General features: G+C 40.4%; 1 protein-coding gene across 5 annotated transcripts in view; it reads left to right on the forward strand.

The window, feature by feature from the left end:
* LOC126876808 (neurogenic protein mastermind-like) overlaps positions 1-23,165 on the forward strand; it is a 248,682-nt gene that overhangs the window by 108,669 nt on the left and 116,848 nt on the right. For 2 of the 5 annotated variants that reach the window (XM_050639699.1, XM_050639703.1), the window contains exon 1: positions 13,400-18,138. The exons of the other annotated variants lie outside the window; for them this stretch is intronic. In XM_050639699.1, coding sequence (XP_050495656.1) covers positions 18,133-18,138 — 6 coding nt within the window. In that variant the 5' untranslated portion in view covers positions 13,400-18,132. Of the gene's footprint in view, positions 1-13,399; positions 18,139-23,165 lie in introns of those variants that run through there. 5 annotated transcript variants of the gene reach the window in all.

The raw sequence follows: 23,165 nt of genomic DNA on the forward strand, positions 1-23,165 counted from the left end.
CAATACGAATAAAAACTTCATTCACTCAAATATACGCGTAGTATAACGAATTTTACTGACTATTAATCGCAAATTGTAATCACGCGCGTCGTCCACTTTACAAAAAAAGAACGAATTGACACCGATTTTTACGATGACCGAATTAATATCAGTCGATCGACTGGATTTGCCAGAGTTTAATTCGATGATAATTAGTTGTAACGAGGTAAAAAATTCGAAGAATTAAATTCAAATGGAGTAGTAACGACGAATTTCAAAATGGAAAAGTAATCACGAGGTCACGTATCGCGGGACTATGAGTCAGGCTTAAAGGGGAAACTCAAATATCGGGCAACTCGTTTAGCTGTACGCGTTTTCCGACTATCTTTTAGCCAAATCTTGTGAAATTAACCTGTTTGAACTCGATGTCACTCTTTGTCGCCACAATTTGAAAGATTTTGGGGCAAATTGCGAAGAAAAGCTCGTGTTTTAGATAAGAAGGATTATTTTGTAGTGAAGACAAGAAGACACGAGAAGTAAAATATTGTTCGTTACGTAGATTATTGTTAGATTTTCTATATTAAATGATTTTTCACGTATAAGGTTCTCGAAAAAATTTACAAGATATTTTGTGTATAAAGATCGGTGGTTTTTATAGGCATCAAACGTTATCTCTAAAAATTACAAATCTTAAATAAATTTCTGATGTACAATTCTGTGATAGTGTATGTAAGTTCCTTTTTAAATTAGGTATTTGATGACTTATTTACATTTATTTTTCAATCAGGTATTTGATGGTTTACTTGAATTTCTTTTTAGATTAGATATTTACTAGATACAGAATTAGGCGAATTGAAGTGGCGAGAGGTCAGCCTCCCGTAGAACACCGGCTTCACACCGGCATAAGTATGTAGAACAAATTTCTAATTCACCTCTTCCCGTTGCACCGTCCATTCCACGTGTAAACCATGCAGAAAACTGCGCTCTGCTAACTAGACCGTGTTGTAACCGAGGCGGGTATGGCACATGATGCTCACTTTTCGTCTTCCCGCTCCACTAAATCGCCCATTACACGCATTTCGTTCCTCTAATCCGTTGTTCGCTTATCGAGCTCTTAAAATCTCGAAATAATTCATAATTTATAAAACAAACCTGTTTTTTAATACTCTGTTTCTATAGTATAAGTATTTACACAAAATCGTAATTTTGGTAATAATGGGAAAGAAAAAAGACAAAGATGGGAGGAATAGAAAGAATAAAACAATCCTGTGAATCAATGTGATTTTCTCGTTATAACAAAGAAATACAATACATTTTTAAGCGATTTAATATAATAATGTATATATATATCATTTAATACACCAGGATTTCAGTAGTCTAAACCCTATTCACGAAGAGGGTTATAGATCCCTAAGAATATTTTATTTTAAATGATACCATCTTGCAATAGACAGTCATCGATACCAGTCATTGCTGGCCCCAAATTTCCTGATGACACATTGATATTTTGCAATATTAACAATATTAAACGTTCCGATAACATTCACGATCCACGACCGATTCCACCAGGCATCTTACGCTAGTCTTCTCCAGCTCGTGTGAGATTTTATTATCTACGCTTGTTCCATATTCTCTGCTCGCCCCCTTTCGATCTTACCTTAGCCCTTTTCGACTGCTTCTCTCACCTTCTCCCTCTTCTCCTTCGATTCGTCCTCTCGCTCCACGTTTCGCCCCCGTGCACCAACGCTTTATCTCTGTTCATCCCTGACCAACGTTCTCCTGGTGTGCGGACTGTTCCTCTCCCGTCTATCGTCACTCCATTCGTCCCTCTTTATCTTCACTCTCTCTCTAGTCTCTTCCACGTCTCTCCTCTCTCTTTTCCTCGCACTCTCCAGCTCCACACCTCCGCTTAATAATACACACCAGCCAGCCAGCCGCTACTACAACAGCACACCAGCGGCACCGACAGTATGGCATACCACTTTATTGATCTTCTTTCCCCGCTTTCACAGGTTTCAACCCGAATTTTCCACCACTTTATGCAAGCGTCGCCCTCCTGCCCGTTTGTACGCGCTACCCCCTACCCCCCAAAACGCTCGGATTCATCCCTTCGACCGTCGATAAATCGAACCACCGAACGAATCGTACGTTTGACGAAGGAACGAATCTCCAAGTCGATTCCAGGGGATCGACATGTGGAGCAAGTCGAACAGATGCCTCGAAGGGGCGTCGTGAGATCTCGCGATTTTTCGAAGTCGATGTTTCGCGGGATGTAAGATATAAACGACATTGTGCGGGGCGAGATGTGATAAAATTGTAAATTGATCTTTGCTTTACTTTGCTGTCCTTGATTTGACTTTACCTCGCCTTGCCTTAAAAGTTTTTAAATAAAGTTTCACGGTATTGAAACATTTCCTCGTATCTTATCCACGATAATCGCTAATCGTACATGTACTTTCAGCAAATGGGATCTAAGTCCCATTTCCATCTCATGCAAATAAAAAATTCTCTTCTTTCCCCGATCTTTCTTCCATCTTTCTTCGAGTAAATCTTACAATAAGAACAAACAAATCGGAATACGAACAAACGGGTCACAACTTGCTCGACTGCAATCGTAGCACGCTTTTCTTGCTCTGTAATTCATTTACATAACAATACGAACTTCGTTACATAATTACGTGGCAATTTTTCATCAAAGCAAAAATCCATGATTGCAAAGAACAATAACTTGATACGATTGAACCGCAATGTATTGCAATACCTGGCAACCAACGGAAACACCGTATCGAACGATTTGCAATGGTTTGAAAAAATAGTCTTACAATATTTAATTCGTTTTCTGTTCTCGTTCGTACCATTTATTCGGCGAAATTAATTAGCATTCACGTTATGGCCATAGGGTCCGCCAATGCGTTTCGATATTTCGAAGTCGAGCGTATGTATAGTGGCGTGGATGTTGAAGAAGAAAAGTGGAGGAGGCGTTGGATACACCGGTGGCCTGGTTTCTTGGGATCATGGAAGGTGTTCTCCTCGGCTGACGTGTGTAAACACTGTTGCTTGCTTGAATCTTCCTTGCTATCCTCTCTCGAGCATCGTCTTTCGTCATCTTCCCTTTTCCCGATGGTTTTCCTCCGCCTGGCTGGGGCTATCTCTGCTTTTAGTCGCTGAAAGGGCAGCATCGGTGAAAGAAAGTATTTCGGATGAAAGAGCTTTATGCCAAAGCGAAACGAAACATCGTGGTTGTGTATTGTAATTAAGTGGAGAAGCTCGACTTTTGCAATGACTTTTGTGTAATTGCTTTTCCGATCCTCTTCGTTAAAGGAGAGATTCTTTAATTGAAGAAGAGGAAAGGCTAATATTCGGAATTTAAGCAACTATTGTAATTCGTTCATGGATGATTTATTAGCAACGAAGTAACAGCGTAATGAGGGATGGAACGAATGCAAAGAACTTAATAGCTTTTTTTTTGTAAAAAACATTAGGAGGAAATTACAACGTTAAAAATATTAACAATGATTGTTTTGCGTAATTGTTTCACGTGTTAGAATTGTTCAACTGAAAATTGCGGATTCCCTCTTATTCGTTAATCTTTGTCAAAGGAACGAGCTCTTTGAACTTTCGCGTATATGAATCGCGACGAATAACTAAAGAAAGTGAGAGAAAATTACTCTTCTTAAAAAGTTATGTTACTTTCCTCTTCCTCCGAGTCGCACGCTGTGAGTTTATCAATATGCTGACGAATTATTTGATATCTGTCGCGCGATGGTAAACATGTTTGTATTCACAGGTTGTCTTCGATCGTCACCGAAGCTTGTGACCTTGATACAAGTCATTATCACGTTTCATTTTATTTTTTTTAAGAACGTTTCAGGTTACAAACGTGTTTCAATTTTAAGCAACATCCACTTATATGGAAAAATATCTACTATCTTGACAGCCTCGAAGAAAGAAAAGAATTTCATAGGATCTTGGAAGAAACGTCTAGATGGCCTTTGATTTATATGAAACTTGGCAAATCGAAAATAATGGTTATTCTAAGACTTTCGTCGAGGACGTATTCGCGTCGATGAGAGCGATATTCCATGGTGACATTGCACTTGAACAAGATATCGACTTTGTATCAAGCAAGTTCGTCAGCGTGGCGGTGGCTTGTTGGCTGTGCACTGTGCTGACGTAAGTGTTCTGCAGTTTCGTTATCAGGTTGGCATAAAAAGCTTCGATAACGAGAGAATACTAGAGATTCGTCGTGCTATTGTTGGGTCAGAGCAACTCGTACACAATTACGTTTTTTTACCAATGTGTTGTTTAGAGAACGTTTTAAATCGGTCTAAATCCATTTCTCTTATTTCGTTGATTAATTGTTTCGTCGTTTGAACCATTTTAGATGTGGAACCCGAATTATCTGGTTATTTGAACATACCTGGTCTTCTTTGATTAAATTGTTTGTCCATTCGTCAGTGAATTCTTCGGTGGTTTATTTTACATTTATTTATATTAATTTTATTATGAAGTTTATCGCATATTACAGTGTTAAGGTATAGGATTATTATTGTACGAATAGAATGTAAAAACATCGTGATAGCAATTAAGTTTTTGATTTGACTTCCAATGAATTATTTCTGAGCCAATGTAAATTATGAAGATATAAAATTATATGTATAATTATTCCAAGCATTATCGATTCCATATCGATTCTGTGAGAGGTAGAGCAGAAAAAAAAAGAACGGAGAAGATAAAGAAATTAAAAAAATTAAGATATCGCTGTGTTGCGATTTAGTATCACATAAGATACTTTAATGATATTAATTTTTATTAATAAAAGAAGAAAGCGCGTTTTTAATAATAATGATGTATATCGGTATATGCTTCGTACCTTTAACAATTTTCTTCGTAATTTATAAAATTACAGATTCAATTACGATAATTTAAAACCGAATTTTTTCATGGGCGTCTACTTCTTTTAGTTTCATTCAATATAATAGAATAGAAGAATAGAGTACAAATAGAACCCAAAACTAGAAAACGCATAAAAAATTCCGAGAAGGTAGTCCCATTTCGCTAATCGTCAAATTATTCTTAATATGACTAATATCGAATGCACAGAATCGTAGAACTTCCAATTTCAGAGAAACATCGATCTTTCTCGCATTATCATACGGCTGGCACATCAATCTATCACACTTATGTATAGAACTTCGCTATTATACTCTTGATTGATGCAATAGAGCTTCGTTCATAGCATACATCCTCTAATTAGTTTTAACTACTGTGATTTTGCATTCCTGTCCATGCCATACGAATAAACTAATAATCAAACGTTCCTTTTTGTTCCAGGTAAGTGGTATAGCAGAATTTTTATTTTTCCATCTAAACAACGCGGATTCGTGGGTGAGACAAAATTTTATTTGATAATTATCGAAAGGATTACTGCAATAAGGAGACAGCTCTGTGACTCAATAACTTGTAAAAGCCAACAAAGACCAACTTAAAATCAATCAGATCTAAAACGCTCTTTCAAACATACTATAAAATCATAGTCAACTGATAATTCATACTAACGATATTTTACATTTTTTAATGTAAAGCCTGCAATAAATACAATTTAAATATTACAGCTACCACCTTATTCCTACGAACTCTCCATTTGAGATCTATCGAAAACTTTATCTTCTTTGTATGTCTCGCGCTTTTCTATCAACTGGTTCGTTTCTCATTCATGGTCAATCCTAGCCGCTTATTTCCATGGAATCCCATTTACCGAGAACGGATCTGTTTAGCCGGGGCGACGAGCGTGATTCAATTACGTGGATGTGCGATACCGTGCTCTGCTCGAGAGGAGGCATAGTTGTACAAACACGCCATCGGTTCGTGCTCACTTCTAAGGCTCTAATGAAAACAAGTAGGTAGTAGATGTCATTCCACGGCAGTGATTCTCATTAATAGCCGGACCGAGCAGTGTAATTAACCGATTCTCTTCTCTCCTGGTAACACACACTTGGAAAGACACAGTCGATCGTTCGGCGTAACTGTGATGCGTTTGTGAGCCAGGATCGCCCGAGAAGCTGGCAATTAGAATGGAGAACGTTGTTACCAGGCATCCGTGGAAATTGTTATAATCCCAGGTCTGGTTGAGTTACGAAATAAATAAATGCTCTCGTAACTGTGGCCAATGGGAACGGTCTCGCGCCAAGCCAGATACTTTAAATTGTCTGGCATGCAAACGCCTTTTAGATTCGATCTCCGCGACGTGATTTCGAATGTCGTTTCACGAACCGTTATATGTCTGGAGAGAAGTGTTCTTGAATTATTGAGAATATTTCTGCTGTTCTTTTTGTCCTGGCTTTTGTGGAAGAACTGGATTCTTGTGGAAGAAAAGTTTGTAATATTGTTTATTATCTGTATAGCATATGTAGATACACAGACATTTGTACACAGCTTTTGTAAATATATTATGTTTGTTATAAGAAATATTTTGAAGTTACATTAACGCTATTATGAAAATGGCTATTCATAATTTTTTAATAAACATACGTTCGCAGTAAGCGTGTTGTAATTTCGATATACATTTTCAGATTTGTTTCAAATATCTGCCAATGTACGCGGTGAAGAAGCTCGGTTCTCATAACAGTGCTAATGAAATTTCAAAATGCTTTACATAACACACATGATATATACATAAAAGTAAGGAAACTGTTCAAATATTATACTTTCATGAGCTACTGTATCCAATAAAAATTCAATCGGCAGTAGATCTGTTAAAACGTCGCTCGCAAAGAGCAGGTTAGAACGCTTTAAAAAGCGCAACCTGGATGAAACGTTTCTCTATCGCGTCACTGTAGATATCACTATGCACGCGTAATCTTCACGCCATGTTTCTTGTCCCGCTCGTTCCCTCCGTTACGCGCGCGGTTTTGTTCCAACGCGCACGCGCTCTATACCTCGCGTTCGTTTAAATAAACGTGACTTTAAGAGAGGAACGTTGGCTGGTCGCGTACGCGAAGCGAAGACATCGGCGGGCCTGGATCCTTTGACGCTTTTACTTTTCAGTTATGCGCCGGTTAGTCCCGAGCAAATCTCGGCCTGGCCGACCAAGTGGAGGCTCTTTGTTCGCCGAAGGAATTCGCTGACGACAGGTTTCGCTGGAATCGCGCACGCCTCGAGATAAATCGGCGCGCTGCCGAGCGAGCGCGCGTAATTGAAATTTGTCAACCTTAAGAGGCTTTTTGCCACGAACCGTATGGAACGGTTGGCTCGTTAGCGCGGCCCAGGGGAAAGGATAGAGAGGGGAAGAATGTAAAAATGTTCCGCGTTATTTCAGTTCCTCTTCGGTGCTTCCTTTTTGAGACTCGTTTATTTAACCCTTTGCAGGGCGTGCTGGTTTTCGCGTGGAACGACCTCGCGTAAATTCGCGAGACACGCGGGTCGCGTTTGATCTTCGCTGAATATCACGGAAGGCATTTTTTTGTTAGTTCAAATTGAAAAGTAAGGACGAGGAATGTTACGAAATATGTATTATTTATTGAAAATATACAATTGTAATGAAGATTTTACTCTATCAATCTACTTTTACAAGGTTCGATGAATTTAAAATGAAATCGAAACACTTTCAGGATAATCAATGGTGAAATGTTGCTTTAGAATTAGGGTTAAAAAAGAAATTTGGAGTTGGAAAATTTAATTACGAATACAATCTGTGTTTGTTGAATCGGAACCATTATCTGTGTCACGAGTATGGCTCGATATTATAAGATAAGGAATTAAGAAGAGGAATGTCTATGTTGATACAGAGAAGCAAGCGTACTTGTAACTTGTAACGTGGTTCACCTAAACACTTAATACAAACTCAAGCTCAAACTCACTCGAGTCTACACCGCGTCTTAATCTTAATCCAAATTTAAATTCTAATACAGATCCAGTTCAAACTAAAAGTCAGATCAATTCTAACTGTAGATCTCTATTAATCTCTTGAATTAATAATCTAGTACAAACTGGGAGATTGGAGACTGGTTAGAAAATTATATTTACGTGCTCTGTATATATCCGAAACTCCACACAATGTCAGAAATCAAGAGATAGCGAAGAATCATATTTATATCAAAGAAAATGATAACTTCTGTCAAATTGTCGATATCATTCTCCTTCAATTATATTAAAAGAGATTAATAATTATCGTAAGTGATATACTTAGCAACAATGTTAACAAGAGTACAATGACAAATAATCAGAGTGCGAAAAATCTACACGTACATATCATACAAGTCATGCGCGTGTGGAAGATTAACCCGAAGCACGCAAACAATAAGAATCCAGCAGGAGTTGCATTGACGGAGGATGAAAAGGCATCCCGAGCAATAATTGTTGCGATAAATAGGCGCGTGGCTGCACGGGCAGAAGCAATGGAACAGAAAATCAGTCGGTTCTGGCTGCAGCCGTGTCGCGAAGGAGGTCGATAGAGAAAGAGGGAACAAGTACTCTTGCATTCCGATGAACAGCAAACCTAGAAACAGGAGGGACTGGCAGGGTGACAAGTCGCGAGGAGGGAGAGGAAGAAAGCGAGAGAAAAGGTAGATCGCAAGGGAAAAAGACGAGGATAGGGATAGAACGAAGGGAAAGAAAGGAAAAAAGAAGGAGAGAGTGATCTCGCAAATCAGTAGGAAGGCGGCATCGACCTCTTCTTCCGCCATCTTTGTTACTCCAACTACGTTCTTCTTCGACCGTTCTTTTTCCACCTTCCCCTGCTTGTTCCACTCGCGAGAGTCCTTTCTTTTGTGTGTGCATTGTGCGGATAATACCGGTGCTGGCTTCTTTTACGTGACTGTGGGCGAAAACGAGCCAGCAGATACCGCTGAAGAAAAAAAAAAGAAGCGCGATCGGTATTCTCGCCCGCTCTATCCTTCTTCCTTATTTTTTCCCCTCTTCCAGTCTCTCTTCTTTCATTCTGCGCCTCTCCCCTGTCTTCCGTGCACTTTCGAAAATAGTCTAACCTAAAAATATGCGAGTACTGGAGGCGTGGCGGCTGATGGAGAGAAACTCTTTCGTTCGCCCGTAGAGAAGTCGCAGTTCGAGATTCGCCGGACTATCTCGATACGTGGACTGTATAGGATTATCGATGACTGACAACTTTTAATAATTCACCGTCACGAAAGGGGAAGACGGGTGTCGTTAATTGGATTTATCGATAACTGGGGCTCTTGTTTCACTGGGGATGAATCGAATTAATCGAAATCGAAGAATGAAACGACAAGCTGTGCATATGAGAATCAGGCCATGTGGTATAATTGTCTTCTGTCGATTTTTAGCTTCGGTTGCAATAATGTTTTAGTAGTTCTCTTTGTTAAAAAAATATTATTAACTCTTGTTCTTACAAGAAAAGTAGTAAAAAGATATCTTTTGAGAAGAGATTTGATAGCAATTTAATTAAAATTAACTTTCAAACATAAAAATTTGTAATTATTTCACGTATATTTCCAGCCAAAATTCTTTTCGCTGACATATTTATTAAATGTTACATACTAGATATGAATTCAAGCAAATAAATATAAAGGGAAAGCGAAATGCTGATCGATGTTTGAAAAAGTTACATCACAAAGTGGCAGCTATTCGTCGAACGGTTGACACTTTTTTCGAATAACGATTACGTTTCAATGGGAAAAAATTAATAATTTAAAAGTCCAGTTGGCTAGTTTGTCGGTCTTATGTTTGGCTGATATTTTTTTATTACAAAAAAGCCACTGTGGTTCTTATAAACCGGCCTATTGTTAACATTTCTTTCGGCTATTGCTATAATACCATTGAATTTAGAACATTAAATTCTTGGTGCGTCAATACATATACTATAAAAAAATATTTATTGTTTATTAACGACAATGTCATTTAATTGTCCAATCAATGTATTAACAAATAAATTATGAACAGACGTTTATCTAAAAAATGAATAATCAAATTGTGCTTAGCTGGATAATCAAATTTTTCTGTGTTTTAACCGGCTTTGTTCAGTTACCCATATTATTTTGGGATTTTTTAAAAACAAAAATTCATTTTATGTATTCGTTTCGGTAGACTCATACACTTATAAACACTTATGCTAAAATGTCATATACATTAAAAATAATCTTTTCTGTATTAAAACGAATGATCAAAGACAAACTGTCAGCGTTTAAAAAATGAGCGTCTTTTAAGAAATTAAGAAGTTACTTCATAATCAGTATGATATTACTAAAAAATTTTTATCTGTTTAATTCCTTGTACTATTAGCATATTATTTTATCTTGTAACTTATATGTTACTTCATAATTAGTATGATATTACTAAAATTTTTTATCTATTTAATTCCTTGTACTATTAGCATATTATTTCATCTTGTAACTTATATGTTTCATAGGAATAGTGAGACACTTATCGTTATCGCTTCGTCACCACATCCAAGTTTCTTTCCCTTGTCTTTGGTTTTCTCGCGTCCTAATCTCCCCTTATCTGTATTATATCCCTAAATCGGTTCGTATTTTTCTCTATGTTTCCCCATTGTTGACGAGAACATCCACCATTTCGATACCAGAGTAATACATTGTGAATTAAAATGTTCACAGTCTCTCCACTAATCGAAGCCCGTATTACTTCCAAGAGCAATCCTGATTACCCTTGATTCAACGAAAACTCATCGTTTATATCATTTACTTCAAAGGGTAGATATGGTTCAGCTCGTAAAATTTGTTTCTCCAATTAAAAACGTTAAATGGATTCTAAGTTGGTATCAATAAGTAAGTATGGAAATTGTAACTGTTTGCTAAGATAGAACTTTAATTTTGGGAAAAGAATTTTTAGGAAAAACAAATCTCTCTTTCAAATGTTTCATTGCCCTAAACGTCTACTATCTTCCATTCTCTAAGTCAAATATTTGGAACAATTTTTTAACCAAGACCACGATGAAAATTCTTTTGAAAAAAATGAAATACATAGAGAAATTTCACTCGAACCATGAACGGATTAGCTTGCTTATGGGGGATTAATTTTTGTGATAAAACGAGAATAAATACACCAGTTCATATTCACGGACTTAAGTCGCCAAAGTATCGTTAAAATTGTCTGGTCCGGCATTCGTATTAATTGAAATGCAACACACGGAACCTAGCATGCAAAGAATGCAGCGGACGAGCATCAATTGCGCGGGTGATGTCGTGATATGAGGCTCGTCTTTATGATACCGTGTCGGACATTTAATTACAAATGCCATCTCGCCATTCTAGCTTGTCGTGATATTCGTACAATATCTGCACGCGATATCCGCGTTGTTAATATTGCCTCTCGTTTCGAAGATGCATATCACCGACTAACATTAGTGGACAGACGCTCTAGTGAATCTTCGATCCTTAATCATCGGGCTTGGCTCGTATTCGATCTAACCGCGATAATTACTTTATACGCAGGTCGAAGTTAAGCGCGAATTATCGCTTTCGAGGATATGGAACGTTGGAGCACCTAATCGTAATGTATCTAACCGTAATGAGAAGTAAAACACGGCCCACTCTATTTTCAAGTTAGATGTGCTATTAATAAGCCAATGATCACTTTGATCTGTTATTTTGTTTTTCTATGCAGTAATTAAAAATATCTACCGTAAACAAGTTTTTCAACTGATCTGCTATAATCTGGATTCTTTAGAATTCTTTAGAATTTATTTAGTTTATTCACGTTAAAAATATGCTGATATATGCTAATTTGCTATTATGTTCAAACGTTATTCCATGAATTATATTGGCAATATGAAACATAACCGTGATTCGATATTAAGCCGTTTAAATTCATATGCGGTTTAGAATAATAGTATTTGATCTATATAACTTACCTTAACATATCCAATTACGATAAACCGATCTGCTTTAATATTGTTAACCTATATACAAACATTCGATTTCAGACAAGTGTCATGTGTAAAGAGAAAAGAAAAAAGATAAGAAATTGATCGTAGAGATACCAATCTACGTTTAATTCGGAGCCATACCGTTGCGCCGACACGTCACGCTCGCGTGAAGTTTAAATTAGGTTGAGTATCACTGGCGGATTTGTAATAAGTGCAAGCGGAGCGATACAGATGCGTCGCTCTCGCAGTGGTCCCGTTTGCGCGCTCGCGCGCCTTCTCCTCCCGTCGAATCCCAGCGCACCGTGAAACCGTGATGACGCAACGGCCAAGTGTTGGTGGAGGTTGGGAGTGCGGGCGACATGTCGCGAATGCGTCTGTGTAAAAGCTTTGCTGCCAGCTGCACGGCAGCCGCTTAAGTCGCGTTCGCGACCCATCATCAAGGGTGCGAATGGTGCCCATCATTCGTATTTTTCACAAGTCATTAATTTTGTATTTTGTTAGATATGTAATTTATATATATTATGTATGTACATATAATACAAGTACATACAAATGCCTTATAAATAAGTTTGAATTTGCTCCACATTACGTATCACTCCAAGAAAAGTGAAAATATTGCTATTAATCGTGTCGCCCAGGAAGCACATTGATCAACTTTATAAATTGACAAATAAGTACAGAAAAGTGATAATATTAGGTACAGCGTTCTTTAAATCGATCTTAGAATTTATTATTATTTATACCACCTTTGATTATTCAGAATCTGATATTATTAATCGCGTACTTATGCAATGAAATTAAGGAAAGGGTGATCAATTTACCTTTTGAAAGATTGGATTGATAATAACAATTAATGTCCGCGTTATTGACACTGATCTAAAATCACTTGTATCGATCATTGAAGCATCATTATCGACAGGTTATTTCTCTTAAAGCTTTCCTCGTCACGGCGAGAAGTTAAAGAATACTACACATGGTCATAGCGCGTAACAATACCCGTCGATCCGTCACTCACGTTGCCTTGCTGTTCTCACAGTTCACGGTGCATCATATCGACTCGGCTTCCTTCGGCCGCCGCTGCACTGACAGCGTGTGTAGGACTATGGTAACTATACATGATAGACGCGTTGCGGTACATTTACCTACCGTTCAAGTGGTTGGAGGTTCTGAATCCGTGAACCTCTTTGCAGCAGTCGATGGCATCATACGGGCGGTGTAAAACAGGCAAAGAGGCAACAGTACGATCGAAACGAGCGCGAATCGGAGTCGAAGTTGTAGTCGGAATCGTGACGAGTTGTCTCGGGTCACTTCGGGTCGCCTCGGGTTCGGGACGAGCATAGCCGAACGCGTGCCTACGTGCGCGCTTTACCACGACGACGCGGCGCGGTGCGACGTGCCGTAGCGGGACGGGACGAGCGAGACGACACGAGAGGATACGAGACGAAACGAAACGAGACGATACGAGACGGAGCGGGACGGCGCGTGGCGAGGGAAACGAGGCGAAGCGGGGCGAGGCCAGTCGAACGGAGCCGAGTCAAGTCGAGTCGAGTCGAATCGGAAGGAGAGTCAGTGGCTGGCGACTCCTCGGGGCGTCAGGTTTGTGTTGTGTGGGGTTTGTTGTTCTTTCGCGCTCCTTGCAAACCACGTGCGCAGCTCCGTGACAGCTCCGTTCTAACGGACGTTCAGAATATACGGAGCTACAGTACGACACGGCGTTTCATTTATTGTGATCGAACTCCTTGACATTTCCGAAGGAACTGAAGATACTTTTAGTCGAAAATTAAGTTTTTAAGGGAACGTTGCTCGAAGAGGACTGAAACTCGAAAGTATAAATTGTTTATAGTTATAATACACACTTTTTATATACTATCGTGAATCTAAAGTTGAAATTTTAAAAGTGGTATCGCGCGAGGCACGAGCGATAATGCATGTTGCAGATAGGCGATGTTGTTTAAACTATCGGATTCAATGTGGAATTTCTCTTCGGTATTAATACGAATAAAGTGTTGCTCCGACGATTACGAGTAGCACCGATAAATCGCAAGAACACGTTTTAAACAATCTGTAAAGATTTGTCGATATTACAAATTAAAATTTGTCACGAAGACTTGGCTACGTGCCCTCGACGGTTATCGCAGCTGAGACTTTCGTTAGCAACTCTTATCGTGCTTACGAGAATAACCTGACCGCACAGCGCAAATATTATGAATGCAGGAATCCTCAAATCGAGTTACGAGTTAAAATTGCGATGCCTGCTAATCGGGACTCAAACGTTGCGAATCTCGAAGTACATTCGGATAGAAGTGTTGCCAAGGACGAGTGAAATTCTTCGAATTTCTTGAAACTCAAATTTCCACGAATACCTATACTTCCTTCTAATCTAAGAACTAAGTAAAACTAAAGTTAACAAGAAATTAAACGAGCGAAAGTAACTCAATCGATGCGTGATTGAGTCGGCAACGTACAAAGTGAGTGGACCGTGGTAAAGTAAGAATGCAAGGCGGGTAAATTAGTTGCGGAACAGGTACGTTTGCGACAAGAAACGGAATAATAACGACTGTGGCCGGAAGAACGAGGAAACGAGAGAAGAAGAAGAAGAAGAAACAGACGGAAGGAGGTGGAGGAAGGTGTTCTCTTATTTGCAAAGCGACTGGACGTAGACGTAGATAACCACTGCGACGAGATAGAAGAGGAACGGAGAGAGGAAGTGACACGATCGTGACACGACATAGAATAGAACGAAGAGGAATCACGCATAAAGATAGAGGGGACGTAAGAAAGAAAGAGGAAGAAAGAACAAGAGAAGAAACGAGTTTGGCAGAACGAGAACGAAGGAAGGAAAGAACGATCTGTTAGAGCAAGGGAAGGGAGCGAAGAGAGAGAAGATTTCTGGGCACGCGCACTCCACCTGCTAGCGTGTAGTGGCACGCGCCATATCCACCCCCTCCGCTGCCGTGGACGTTCCGTTCCCCTCGCCGCGCGGCAGCGCCGCACTCCACCGGCCCCTCTCTCGCCGCAGTCCCTCTTTGGCGTTACCTCCTGGTTCTACCGCAGCCGTCGCCGCCACCGCCACCGCCACCGATTCTTCCCTCCCCTTTCCCTCCTGCAGTCCCCCTCCCCTCGTCCGACTACCCGACATACCCGCTCGATCTCCCCTCGTTCCTCGGTGCCTCTTCTCCTCCCGCGGGAATCCCCTCCCGTGCGCCCCTCACGCGTGCCACGATTTCGAGACCGGGACGCGCGGGAGTCAATCGCTCGCGGACTTCGATAGGACGAGCACCATAGAGGTCCTTGCTCTTCCTCTCTTAGAACGCCTCTCTGTCCGAGCGCGTTCTTCGTGCCTCGTGTCACTGCGATCTCGTGTGCTTTCCGCGTTCTCGATCTTCTCCTGACTCTGTTTTCTTTCTATCGCTCCGCTTCTTCCTTTCGTTTCGTAATTCCTTTCGTTTCTTCTATATCTTAGAAACGAAAGTTTGGTCGGATTTTGAGATGGAGAAATTTCGGAATATATCGCGACGCAGTTTCACAACTGTTGCATAGCACCGAGTGTGGCTGATTCGAGTAAAAAGAAGCATAAACGCACTTAGAGAAGACAGCAGAGCGAACAACACGTTGCGTGACGTGCCTCGGGACACCGCGTGGTCGTCGAACGAGAAGCGCGAGTACCTTTCAGTAGTCGGAAGCCTGGCATTCAAAGTTCACAGTGAATTTTCACGATCGGCTCGGTAGACGTGATCGTAACACACGGGGGCAAAAAAAAGGGTTAGCCGTCCGCAAAGAGCTGCCGGCCGATGTTTGCGTATGAAAAAATCCAGTCGTCCTCTTCCACCTCTTCCTCTTCTTCTTTCCGGCGTTCGCCTGCTGGCAGGGGGGCAACGTGCCGGTCGATCGCTGTATAAAGAACAAAGGGCCAACGGCGATACTAACGACGACGAAGACCCTGACGAGGAAGACGAGGAACGAGGGCGGCGACAACGACGAGGAGAAGAACGTGGGAAGGGAAAAACGTAAGAAGGAGGAAGGAAAGCGGACGAGAAAAATAAAGAGTGGGGGGCTGACGCGTGCTACTACCGCTGTTACTTCCAACGCAACAAAAATAGTTCAGTCTCGGCGGTGGAGGAGAGATAGCCAGCGAACCAAAAGAGAAGGGAGATAGTAGTGCCAGAGGAAAGAATAGGAATATCGGAGTTATCGTAATATACACACGCACACGTGTAGCTTGCGCGTTATCAACGTAAGGAGACCACGTATAATACGAGCGGCTGTAGTGAGTGCAACTTTCGGTGTGCTGATGACGCATTCGACAGTGAGAAAGAGCGAGAGCAGGCTACTTTCGAGATAAACACGAGACGAGATTCGTCACGAGCGAAAATAAAACGGAGATAAATTAGGGCCCGAATCGTGCGTGGAACGAACAAGACGGAAGAAAAAAAAGAAGAATTTTATTCCTGACGAGAGGAAGATTTGGCATTCTTTCCGTTCCCTGTAGTGCCAGCAGTGACAGAGAGTGATGCGCGCGCGATCAGCTGTTCGAAGCCGCGACGTGCACCGTGCTTCTCTCTCGTTTGATCGATTGTCGTCCGTTGTAAATTTTTGATACGATATTCGTCGAAATTCGATCGATCGAACTTCGATCGCGACGACCATCACGCTTCTCGTCTTCATATGCGTGTTTCGAGTCAATGTTCCCGAACTACCTGTTGACGATTTACGAGGGAAAATCGACGCGGTCTGTTTCGACTTAATTTAACAGTCGTGCTGTTGTTGGAGGTAACGTGGACAGCTTGGTTCTCATTATTCATTCAAGAGTTTATTCGTAACAGTTGATTCAGTGGTATCATCGTGACATGGCACAAAAACCGTCTAAGTAACTTCCCTTCTTGTCGGTCATTGTGTTAGTAAATACAAGAACCACTGAAGATCGGTATATTACAGAAATCGTTGTTATCATGTGTTCGATAGCATTTCGCGGGAACAGTGTGAAATCTTTCGCTCGGACGTGTGTATTACCGGTTGAAGAACATTAACGTGCAAAAAATTGGTGGCGTGCTTTACAAGTATTCAGTCATTGGAAGGAAATCGAATATGCGACTGGTGAAACTTTTGGTGGTGGTGCGGCGCGCCGAGTGTTTTTCGGAGTGAATGTTATCGAGACGTTGTTAGTATACGTCTTATCTGTCGCTCGCATCAGTGGAGTGACAGAGAAAAAGAGGAAGAGGAAGAGGGGGAAGGAAAGAAAGAGACTCGACGGAGTTCGGAGGTCACGGAACCGTTGGACGATATGCGGCACGCAAACTCGTTTCGACGAGCTGAGAATTTCGGCCCGCGGATCCAAGCAGCGCGCTCGCGTCGTCCGGACGCCAATAGCGGCGTGAAACAGTGGTGATATGCTGGTCGAGGGACACGGGAACGTCGATTCTATTCCCGGCGTCTTTTTCTCGCCGGTTGCGTGACGTTCGACTGGCGGCGAGGAACAGAGTATTATAAACCGTACGCGGTGACGTTCTCGAGCGCGCGCGCGCTAACCTCTACTTCACTGCTGGTGTGATAGCTAGTCAAAGTGATCGGAAGGGCATTACGTTTATTATACGGGCATCGGAGCAGTTACATCGTGTACAATAGAAGTAACGTAGTAAGAATCAGAGGCTTCAATGTAAAGTGTTAAGCTGTAAAGTAAAAAAAAGAAACTAGAGATATATCGTACATGTATATCTTTTCTAGAACAACGCACGATTAATAACCGCAACAAAGGTGAAAGAATCGTTCTCATTCAACAAGAAATGATCGAATTATATCGTTGTGAAAGAAATATCCGAGCGTACTAGTGACTTTTTCGCCATCTATTTGTTGTGTATGCGCCGTTACGGGACTTGCAAGTTCGGTTTGGTTACGCGCGAAAGAAAGTTGTTGCCGGTGGTGGCGCGCTGGTGGTGGTTCAAGCGTCTCCGGAAAAGCGCGGAAGACACGACGAAAGCGAAAGTACAGCGGTTGCGTTGGCGCGTTCCAGAAAATGACCTTCAAGTTCCGCTGAGAATCTTCCATAATTCAAACAGTGAAGAGAAAGATGTATTTGTAACGACGACAACTGTTAACGCGTATCATCATCGTGTGAAAAAGAGGACATATTCGCCGATTAACGATAGTGTATTAGTGCAGATATTCCAGCAACAAGAAGAAGCCGTCGGAGGAGGGGCATGGTGGGCACCCACCAACCAGGGCCACAGGCCCGGGTGGCCCCCCTGTAACAAGGAAATCTCTCGCTATCGAGCCGTTCGTGCTTCATTACATTGCCTGGAATGATGGTATGCCTATTTGAAAATAATATTTCTTATCTATAGTCACTACGTGGCGCGCGTGTGTCATCGTTTGTTTTGAGTCTAGCGTGACTAACTCTTAAGTGTATTCAGTCGGACTATTACCTACTCTCTTGTATTTTGTGTGTTTGCTGACAAATCTAAATATTACCTTTTTAACGGCCTTTTACGCGATTGAATGGTTAATGTTCAGTCGTTGTTTTGAAAGGTTTAAACTACTATAATTCTCTGTTTCTAAATCTGTTTTTGTTTTTCTTTCTGTTTTTCTTTCTTTTTTTTTTTTAATGTGAGGTTAGAAACATTTGCAATTTTAACAATTGATCGTTAATATTTATTTTATTGATAATAATTGATGATAAGAATAACGAGCATATTAGCAATTTGTAGTGCACAGTGAATGCACAAGTTGAATTTCTAATTCTGAGGGGGAAGAGTTAATTGAATTTAAATGTCAGAATCGTTCATAATTTAATACGTAGTTTAGAATAAAGGGATCGGTATTAAAGGGGTTTAAGTTTGGCGAAAAATAACGACTCACGAACAAGTTTTTCTACTGGCTTCCAATAGCAACGTAGATAAAAGATATCGATTCGTGAATTTTTTTGTTTATCTCCAACCGTGTCCGCAACTTGGAGCGCGCACGAAATGTCACCAGATAACGGAAGTTCCGGGGCGATAAAAATGATTCAACTCCGAAAAATCGACGGAAAGTCGCGTTCGTCTCACCGAAACGATGCTGGTGTATCTGCGATCATCCATACATTCAATCCTTTTTCTCTTAAAACGACACTGGTTGAAATCTATTACACGTCTTACCCACGCGATAGGCACTCTAGAAGATTCAAAGAAACCGGAAACGTCTGACAGCCATAACTGTATTGCACCACGTACACCAGTTGTTTGTATTGAAATTGCGGTGCGTGTCTCTTCGAGCATAACACGGACGTATTTACTATACCGTGACTTTGTACACCGGTACTCGTCGATGATCGAATACAAATATAATATATGGGGACTATGGTGGTGGATTTCAAATAATTTTAATACCTTGGAAATTTTAAGAACCTTATTTCATTATATTATATATAATTATAATTTATTTATATAATAATTACTTTTCTTTGCAAAATTAACTGTCAAGCTTCTTAGACTGCTAAAAAAAATTTTGCAAAAATCGCGATACATATCAAAATGCACTTGAAATCATTCACAGATATAACGATCTAACTTTTAGGCAAGAGAAATTAAAAAATATGACGCTCCTCCTATTGAAAATCAAAGTAAGCAAGGAAGCAAGAGAGAAAGAGATGCAGTGGTTATTGATTTAGTTGTAGTTAGGCCGTTGGCTTCGCCCTCCGCCCGAGAAGCGTCAAGATCGCATGCACATGCACACACGTAGAACAATAGATCGACTGTCGTCTAACGGCATTCTAGCGGTCGGACGACCGATAATAGGGGCATCCAGTGCGAGCGCTCTGCGGACATTCCGCGTTTCTCTGTCCCAGGCGCACCGGTTCCGTTGCACTAATGACTGGTTCGCGATCCGGGGCGTTAGTCGGGAATCGGCCCATCCCGGACGATGCGGTTTTCCACGGTTCTTGAAAGCCGTTCGTTGCTTCTCAACAGACGACAGACAGATTCACGTATATGACTATATTATACGAATTTTCTTTCTCAAAGTATTGATTTTACCTTTCAAATAATTTGTATACATTTTTAATACTGTTTCCAAAGTATGGAAACTAAGCTCAACAAATTAAAATCGTCATAATTAATGCCTGACGATTAACATTTAAATACTTGTTAATGCTTTATGGTCAGAAGTTGTTCTTTGATATTGTAACAATTACGATAAATGCTTTATTCTAATCAATTTCTATATACTTTTTCATTTTCTGTAATATTTAATATTTCTTTTATATCTTCCTTCATAATAATATACTAAAATTGGAGTAACTAAGACAATATACACATTTAAGTATCCGTGACCCATGAAATGGCTTCTGATATTCAAATGAATTTCTACAGATATATTCTCAAAATATGAATAATCTAAACATCTAACAATAAGCCATGCTTTTATTGCGCTTGAAATGTAAAGCATTCGAAAAGAAAATCATTTTGATATGCGGTGTAAAGCGAATGGCGATTAGCCAATCCGCAAAAACGACGGTCGCGTGTTCTGTTTGGCGAAGGGGTTGCACGGTGGGACGTTGTCGCGCGCGCGGCCAGGCGCGTCCCGATTCCGGCGTGTCATAACAGGGGAATGAGCTCTCCGCTCGGGTGGCCGGCTCATGGCTGCGCCACGGAATTATTTATACCGCTTGATTACACGCGTTGCGACGAGCCGCGCCGAACAGACGACGGAAACGACCGAAAGCTCGCTCGGAGGCTCTATGCGAGCCACGCTCGCCGTGCTATCGCGCACGCATCGTTCTATCGGGCATCGATGCGAGGAATCCGACATACTTTGCTCTCCTTCGCGATATCGAACAGACGATAACGAGGACGACGTACATCGGGAATGAAAGAAATAAGGGACGACGGAAAAGAGACTGCTTTTTACGGTTGAATTGTCTCGTGCGCTTTTCCCCCTATATTCTTTCATCTATCGATTTTTATAGTATAGAGAATTCTGGACATTAATTTCCACGATATTGTTCAATTTGGCGAATAATGTTTCTTCTTGAATGTAGATATACTTCGTGAAAAGTTTCTTGCGAAGTATTCGTAGTATCTCATATTGTAATCCACTGCATGAAGGCGCGAAAGTGAAACGCGTGCGCTCACACGGAAACGGTATCGCCTAAATAAAGTTTTAAGGACATTTTAATATTTATGGACACAGGAGGGTCGCGTTTCGGACGCTCCAGTTCGCGAATGCACGACCAGTAATAAACCTGTTTGCCGGCCGCGGTGTAATTTATTTTAGAAACACGTGGGTGGTCATCGGGAGAGAACGAATTTATTCGGTCGAATCGCGAAGAAGTTGATAACAGGTCTGTCGGTATCCTTGGTAATTTATTGGTTCTTTTCTTCTCGGTTGGTTCGTGTAGTTTCCGTTTCATTCTATTCTGTATCATATTTTACTTATTTTATTCCTTGTGGATTAACAATGACAAAAAATAGAGGTAGTTTACGTTTATATTTTTGCATCGACGATATTTATATAATTACATAACTGTTTCTCTGTTATATGAAGATCAAGGTTTCCTTGGAACCTTGGAACTAGGTCAAGAAATTATATCGAAATGGTTAGATGTAGAAAAATAAGAATCGTGCCAAGTATTCGCAGGTTCTTCATGCCGATTTTACGTGAATAATATGCCAAACTATGCTCTTATTCATCCAAGAGGAATTACCTAATAAAATTAATCATACGTATGTGTGCCACTTGTGACTCACGTGACATAATTTCTGTTAAATTTCTCGAATCGTATCTTCGTGTACAAAATTCGGATGAATCAGATGCGTATTTCCTGTGTATTTTCTACAAATACGTCGTAACAAGATCGGTAGCTACTCGATGACTATTAATTCTCTTGGTACGCGTGGAGTCCCGTAATTCTCGATTTGAAGTACCGAAATACGCCCGGTTGACCTTGCCGCGTTATTAGGCTACGCTTTAAACGAGATTTCAGCGTCTTGCTGTTCTGTCGATAGCTCGGGTGTCTGTGCCGATATATTTAGCTTCGTAGCAGGGTATCGCGGATCGACGATGCAGAGGGGCGAATCTCACTCAAAAGGCGATAGACAGCGTTAGAATCGGCTTTTGCAAATACACGTACTCGCGCGAACAAATGTCGCTTTGCAGAATATTTGCTAATATAATAATTTTCAACATTTAAGTTTGAAATATTCTTAACATTCTACAAAAATCGTCAATGTTATACATTACCCGTACATGTATTAACAAGAAAAATGTATGTACCTACCTATATGACGATAAAGTGTATCTATAAATATATGAATATTATCTAGAATATGTGACATTGAATCAGGCAGCTAAGGTTTTTATCATTGAAACCATCTGATTGTTTTTAGCTCTTTCAACATTCTAGGAAAGTCGAGTTCTACATTTATGAATTATTGGCATCTCATTGTGTATTTTTGCAGCTTCGATACTCCCATTGCAGATCCATGGAATTTTCCAAGCTGGTACATACCATTTATCCGGTGATACATTCTTTTGTCCGATCCGTTCTATAATTACAGTTTATCTTCGGATAACGCTTCCTGAGGTGTCTATTTGCTATAGAACGTTTTAGGGTAATCCGATGAGATTCTGATGGAACGTTTACAAGGTCATAATCATGCTTCCTTTTTGTTGTATTTGGTAAAAGAAAATCTTGTTCTCTTCGCTTTTAAGCTGTCCAACGATATCATGATAACATGAAAGAATGATCTAGGTCACCGAGACTTTCTGGCCTCTTTCTTTGATCGAAACTGAAGGTTAGAGAGATATTTCTTTTTTTTAATTCATTCAGCGCGAATTGCTATAAAATGATCATATCCAAAATATACTAGAGTCTTCGAACCCTACCCCTTATTATATTGTTTAGTTAATTCATCGGTATTTAAAATATCCAATCTGTTATTTCGAAGTTGGAGAAAAGTAGAATTTTATCGATTTCCTTTCTGCCATCTTTGCCTTTCCTCGTGTAATTTAGAATATCATATCGATATTTCGTGACAGTCCGTATATTATAACTTTATTTAAAAACTAACTTTATAATAAATATTTCAACGTATATTGAGAAATAAGAAAAGTGTTAGACAGGGCATACATAAATACCGCGTGCTCTGAAAAGACACATAAAATTTATATCCACACCTCTGCCCAATCTTTCTGAAATATTCTGTAATAAAAATCTCATAAAAAATAAAAATCTTCGAGGTCACATCTAGAAATCCAAGATCATATGTCAGAAATAACTTTAATCAAATGATACCGATCCGTATGTATCGCGTCAGCCGCAGACATTCTTCGCGGTGCACGCGTCTGGGGCGCACCG

The sequence above is a fragment of the Bombus huntii genome, chromosome 2 (assembly GCF_024542735.1).
Source record: "Bombus huntii isolate Logan2020A chromosome 2, iyBomHunt1.1, whole genome shotgun sequence".
In the NCBI taxonomy this organism is placed as follows: domain Eukaryota; kingdom Metazoa; phylum Arthropoda; class Insecta; order Hymenoptera; family Apidae; genus Bombus; species Bombus huntii.